The sequence below is a fragment of the Mirounga leonina genome, unplaced genomic scaffold (assembly GCF_011800145.1).
Source record: "Mirounga leonina isolate KUSES-001 unplaced genomic scaffold, KU_Mleo_1.0 Mir_115, whole genome shotgun sequence".
NCBI lineage: Eukaryota > Metazoa > Chordata > Mammalia > Carnivora > Phocidae > Mirounga > Mirounga leonina.
The window spans coordinates 11,774,881-11,781,728 of record NW_023270268.1 but is presented as its reverse complement, the minus strand read 5'-3'; the positions used below and the strand labels follow the sequence as shown (position 1 = coordinate 11,781,728).

Sequence of the window (6,848 nt, the reverse complement as noted above, 5' to 3'; positions counted from 1 at the left end):
TAAATAAATAAATAAATAAATAAATAAATAAATAAATAAATAAATAATCTTTAAAAAAAAAAAAAGATTCCATACAAAATTGTTGGAATAAATATAGCAAAATTGCAGGACACAAAGTCAACACATTAAAATCAATTGTTCCTGTATTCTAACAATGAACAATCCATAAAAGAAATTAAGAAAACAATTCCATTTGCAATTGCATAAGAGTAAAATACTTAGCAATAAACTAAGGAGGCAAAAGTCTCGTATAGGCATACCTCAGACATACTGCAGTTTCAGTTACAGACCTCCACAACAAAGCAAATTATCTCACTAAAGCAAATCAAATGACCTTCCTGGTTTTTCAGTGCATATAAAAGTTACACTACACTATTAAGTGTGCAACCGCATAGTGTCTAAAAAGCAAGGTACATACCTAAACTAAAAAATACTTTTTGCTAAGGAAATGCCAACCATCTGAGCTTTCAGCAAGTCCTACTTTTTTTGCTGGTGAAGATCGTGCCTTGTTGCTGATGTTGACGGCTGCTGACTGATCAGGTTGGCAGTTGCTGAAGATTGGAGTGGCTGTGGCCAATTTCTTAAAATAAGACAAGTTTGCTGCATCGGTTCTCTCATGAACAATTTCTTTGTTGTATCTAATGCTATTTGATACCATTTTACCCACCAGTAGAACATTGTAATCAATCCTCTCAAACCTTGCCACTGCTTCATCATCTAAGTTTATGATATTCTAAATCCTTTATTGTCATTTCAACAATTTTCACAGCATCTGTGCCAGGTATAGGTTCAACCTCATGAAACCATCCATAAGATTGCTTGCTGATCTGTAAGTAGCAACTTCTCATCCATTAAAATTTTTTTCATGAAATTACAGCAATCCAATCACAAATTCAGGCTCCACTTCTATTTCTAGTTCTCTTGCTATTTCTCCCACATCTGCAGTTACTTCTACTTGAAGTCTTGAACCCCTCAAAGTCATCCCATGAGGATTGGAATCAACTTTCAAACTCCCGTTAAGTGTTGATATTTTGACCTCTTCCTATGAATCATGAATGTTCTTAATGGTGTCTAGGATGGTGAATCCTTTCAAGGTTTTCAATATACTATGCCCAGATCCATCAAAGGAATCACTATCTATAGCAGTTATAGCCTTACAAAATGTATTTCTTAAATAATAAAACTTCAAAATTAAAATTACTCCTTGATCCATGGGCTGCGGAATGAGTGTTGTATTAGCAGGCATAAAAACGTCTTGTATATTTCCATCAGAGTTCTTGGGTAACAGGTGTATTGTCAATAAGCAGTAATATTTTGAAAGGAATCTTTTTTTTCTGAGCAGTAGTTCTCAACAGTGGGCTTAAAATATGCAGTAAACCATGTTGTACTGATGTGCTGTCATCTAGGCTTTGTTGTTCCATTTCTAGAGGATAAGCAGAGTAGATCTTAAGGGCCCTAGGATTTTTAGAATATAGTAAATGAGCATTGGCTTCAACTTAAGTCACCAGCTACATTAGCTCCTAACAAGAGTCTCAGCCTGTCCTTTTGGAGGCCAGGCATTGACTTCTCCCCACTAGTCCTAGGTGGCATCTTCTTCCAATAGAAGTCTGTTTCATCTACACTGCAAATCTGTTGTTTAGTGTATCCACCTTCATTATTTAGCTCGGGTCTTCTGGATAATTTGCTGCAGCTTCTACATCAGTATTTGCTGCTTCCCCTTGCACTTTTATGTTATGGCTTCGATCTCTTTCCTTAAACCTCATGAACCACCCTCTGCTAGCTTCAAACTTTTCTTCTGCAGCTTCCTCACCTCTCTCAGCCTTCCTAGAAGGAGAGTTAGGGTCTTGCTCTGGATTAGGCTTTGGCTAAAGGGACAGTGTTGTAGCTGATTTGACCTCCTGTCCAGACCACTAAAACTTTCTCCATATCAGCAATAAGGCTGTTTTGCTTTCTTATCATTTGCGTTCATTGGAGTAGCACTTTTAATTTCCTTCAAGAACCTTTCCTTTGCATTCACAATTTGGCTAACTGGTCCAAGAGGCCTAGCTTTTGGCCCCTCTCAGTTTTCAACATGCCTTCCTCGCCAAGGGTAATCATTTCTAGCTTCTAATTTAAAATAAGAGATGTGTGACTCTCTTCTCCTTGAACACTTAGAGGCCATTGGGAGGTAATTCCAATATTGTCTGTCTCAGAATAAGGAGGTCCAAGCAGAGGAAGAGAGGTGGGGAGGTCAGATGGTTGGTGTAGCAGTCAGAACATACACAACTTTTAACATTTATCCAATCAGCCTGCCACCTCACTGGGTGCAGTTCATGGCACCCCCAAACAGTTACAATAGTAAGATCAAATATCAGTGATCACAGATCACCAAAACAAGTAAAATAATGAAAAAGATTAAAATATTGCAAAAATTACAAAATGTGACACAGGGACATAAAGTGAGCAAATGCTATTGGTAAAATGGTGCTGATAGCCCTACCTTAAGGAAGTCTGCCACAAACCTTCAACTATAAAAAGCAGTATCTGCAAAGCACAATAAAGCAAAATGCAATAAAATGAAAACTGAAAACCACAAAATATTTCTGAAGAAATGGAAGATGAAATAAGTAAATGGAAAGATCGCCTGTGTTTATGGATTAGAAGACAATATCGTTAAGATGTCAATACTGTGCAAGGTAATCTACAGAGTCAGTGCAACACCTAACCTATCAAATTCCAGTGATGTTTTTAACAAATCTAGAAAATTCCATCCTAAAATTCATATGGAATCTCAAGGGACCCCTAGTAGCCAAAACAATCTTGAAAAAGAAAAAAGTTGAAAGTCTCTCACTTCCTATTTTCAAAAATTTCAAAAAGCTATAGTAATCAAAACTGTGGTACTGGCATAAAAACAGATATCTAGACCAATGTAATATAATGAAGGGCCCAGGAATAAGCCCTTGCATCTTGGTCAAATGATTTTTGTTAAGGGTACCAATACCATTCAATGGAGAAAGGAGAGTCTTTTCAACAAATGGTCCTAGGAATACAGGATATGAAGTTGGACCCTTAACACCATATACAAAAATTAACTTAAAATGGATCAAAACCCTAAACATAAGAGCTTAAAATATAAAACTGTTAGAAGAAAACATAGTGGGAAAGCTACATGGGGGTGCACCTGGGTGGTTCAGTTGGTTAAGCATCTGCCTTCGGCTCGGGTCATGATCCCAGGGTCCTGGGATTGAGCCCCGTGTCGGACTCCCTGCTCAGCGGGGAGAGTCTGCTTCTCCCTCTCCCTCTGCCTCTCCCCTCTCAAATAAATAAATAAAATCTTAAAAAAAAAAAAAAAAAAGAAGATGAAAGAAAGAGAGGAAGGAAGGAAGGAAAAGAAAGAAAGAAAAAGAAAGAAGAAAAGAAAAGCTCCATGAAGTTAGATTTGTCCATGATTTCTTGGGTAGGACAATTCAAAGTACAAGCTACAAAAGAAAAAGTAGATAAATTGGACTCCACCAAAACTAAATACTTTTGTACATCATGAACCCTATCAACAGGGTAAAAAGGCAACCTACAGAATGGAAGAAGCATTATATATCTGATAAAATTATAAATCAGAAAATATAATCTGATAAAGAATATCCAGAATTTATAAAGAACTACAACTCAACACACAAAACCTAATTAGAAAATGGGCAAAGGACTTAAAAAGACATTTCTCCAAAGAAGATACAGAAATGGCCAATAAGCACATGAAAAGATGCTCCACATCACTAATCATTAGAGAAATGCAAAGCAAGACCCCAATGAGATGGCACTTCACACCCTTTATGATGATTATTATAAAACAAAAAAACAAGTGTTGGGGAGGCTGTGGAAAAATTCAAACCCTTATGCATTGCTGGTAGGACTGCAAAATGATGGAGGCACTGTGGAAAGCAGTATGGCAGGTACTGGAAAGTTAAACAAGGAATTTTCATATGATACAGTACTTCTACTTCTGGATACGTATATCCCCAAAAGAATTGAAAGCAGATATTACTCAGATATTTGCACTCCCATGTTCACAGCAGCATTATTCACAATAGCCAAAAGATGTAAACGACCCAAATGTTCATGGATAGGTAAAGAGATGAACAAAATATGGTATATATACATACAATGGAATATTATTCAGTCCTAAAAAGAAGGGAAATTCTGATGAGCTTTGAACACATTATGTCAAGTAAAATAAGCCAGACACAAAAGGATACGTGTAGAATGATTCCACTTATATGAAGTACTTACAGTAGTCAATAAAAACAAAGTACAATGGTCGTTGTTAAGGGCTGCAGAGATGGGGGGATAGGAAAGCAGAGTCATTGTTTAATGTGCAGGGAGTTGCAATTCGGGAAGATGGAAACTATGGACACAGATGGTTGTGCTGGTCACACAATACTGGGAACATATTTAATGCCAATGAACTGTGTACTTAAAAATTGCTAAAATGGTAAATTTTACGTTACATACAGTTTGCCACAATGAAAGTATAAAACAAAATGTGAATTCGGCAAAAAAGAACAGAAAAGCGAACAAATAGAGTGACTCATAACATAGATTGACCTATAAACAAAATGTTAGCTCTGACAGGCAAAGCCAAGCCTGCTCTTTATAAATCCACAGAGCATGTGTGGAGGTTTCAAAAGAAAACAATTACTCCAGAGATCAGGACAGTGGTAGTGTTATCGCTGTGGTCAAGGAGGGGGATACAGTTTTGTAAGGACACAGATGTGGCGTTTCAGGTACTAGCAAACTTAGGGGTCTTTCCTTAGGCACTGGGTACATGGGTGCTTATTCTTGGAACTGTAATATATTTCATATAAACCTTCTGTATATATTTCACAATTTTTTAAAAAGGCAAATTGAACCCTCTCCCGCCCAAAACAGGAAAGAAAGCGAACCTTGTCCATGTTTAATTTCCCAGATGGTTCCTACTTTGGCATAACATAAGACTGGAAAAATCTAAACACACCACAGTGATTATTTTGCAGTCTTCTCTTGAAGATCTTCTTCCTCAAAATAGCATCTATTCTGTTTTCCTCCTCAGAAATAAAATGGTTCCACACACTTTATTCTCCCAGATGTCTTAAGACTATGAACCTGAACAGGCCTACTACATTAGGACTTTGGCCAGTAGTAACTTCTCACAAACCATAAAATTCACTAGATAGGAGTTAAATGTTCATATCAACTTGTCAGAACATTTCCATAAATAATGTTTATCTGGTAGATTTTTTTTTTACTGTGTTTAAAACACCGTTTTGATCTAAATATGATTGCTGTTCACATCAAATTAGCAATATCTAACCAATAAAATCTGAGCTCGTTCAGAACGACCAGTTCCAACTGAAATTTTGGATCCCTAAAAATAAAATACAGACACACAGATAGGTATAGTACTTAATCGAAATATATTGTCTAATATCTACAAAGTGAACAATTGGTCTTAAGAAAGCAGACAAAAGGCACAAAATCAGTATTACTACAGAGAAGCATTCATGCTACTGGATTTTTATAAATATTCTGAGTGGCACAGTAAAAAATAAATTAAGCATTGAGCAAAAAATCAAATACTTCATTTTTTCCTTGCTTTATATTCTAGTCATGTCTTGACCTCATTTGTAAAGGCTGAGGACTGAAATTCAGCTGAAACCATGGAATGCTTTTGCAGGCTTTATGTATGTGTCATTTAATCACAGTGGTTTTCTTGCCGAGTTTGGGTCAAACAAGAGAGGTGCACTTAAAAAAAAAAACCCACAGGAAGTTCTTTTCTCTTTCCCCAAACGAAATACAAAAATTGAGGCTATGGTTGTGCAGTTTTGTATATGCATGCGTGTATTTAACTTCTAAAGCCCTTTTTCATCACAAAAGTAGTGAAGTCTTCATCTGACTTGTTTTCTACTGTAAAAGCAGCAGCTTCTGAAAAATGTCTAACGCTTTGCGCAGGAGAAATTGTCAGAAAGATTCTGGGGCAAGGACACGGGAGGCAAATTCCAAGATGGGCCTGCTTCTCCCAAAGATGCTCCATCTTGGAAGGCTCTGGGCATAAACCTTTAACAGCTTCTTGCCCACTCACCATTCAGCAGGAAATAGCTTCTCTTTCTTAAGGACAAACAAAATGCTCAAGTGGGGACAGAGGTGAGAATCACAACACTAATTGTGAAGTGACCACCACCTACACTTCTCCCAGGAATGAGCCACTTTCCACCATAGGGACCTCACCTGGGCCAAGCCAATTCACCTCTGTTTCGACAGGAGCTGCCTACACGGGAACACTTTTGTGAGTGCAAAACATTTTTGGCAAAGTGAAAAATAGAAAACCTCAAACCTCATTGATAAAAAGGAGCTCATAGTTACCCACTTAAATCTCGGTAAGTGCAATATTTACATGTGTAATAATACCTAGTAGACATGTGTATATAGTGCATGTGCGTGAACATACCGTACTGAGAGCTCACACACAGACCTGTGTACACACACATGCCCCAAATGGCTCTTGAATAAACTCAATCCCGGAGTAGTTTGGTGGTGCATTTTTCACAGTATATCATTTCTCTCCCAGGTACCATTTCTTGAATGACATCAAGAGGTCTTAGTGAATACCAGCAGAACCTTGACACTTTAATTCCTACTAACACAGGGCTACTTCTGAAAGCTCTACACCTCCACCCCATCAGTGCGCCTTCCAAAGAGGCTTGAAGTATACCCAGCCGTCACCCTGGAAGAGAAGGAAGGAGACATTTTATGAAGACCTCTCAGCTGGGCAAGGGGAGAAGCAAAGATATTTCCCCAGACTCTGCTCTGTTAAAAGCCGAGGAGCAGGCAAAGCAGTG

At 37.7% G+C, this 6,848-nt stretch overlaps 1 protein-coding gene across 1 annotated transcript in view; it reads right to left on the bottom strand.

The window, feature by feature from the left end:
• Positions 1-5,407: 5,407 nt before the first annotated feature.
• The window catches only part of OSBPL10 (oxysterol binding protein like 10), a 315,494-nt gene continuing 314,053 nt past the window's right edge, over positions 5,408-6,848 (bottom strand). Inside the window, exon 12 of the mRNA XM_034993257.1 lies at positions 5,408-6,733. Within this exon, the coding sequence (XP_034849148.1) occupies positions 6,689-6,733 (45 nt within the window). The 3' untranslated portion in view covers positions 5,408-6,688. The remainder of the gene's footprint in view (positions 6,734-6,848) is intronic.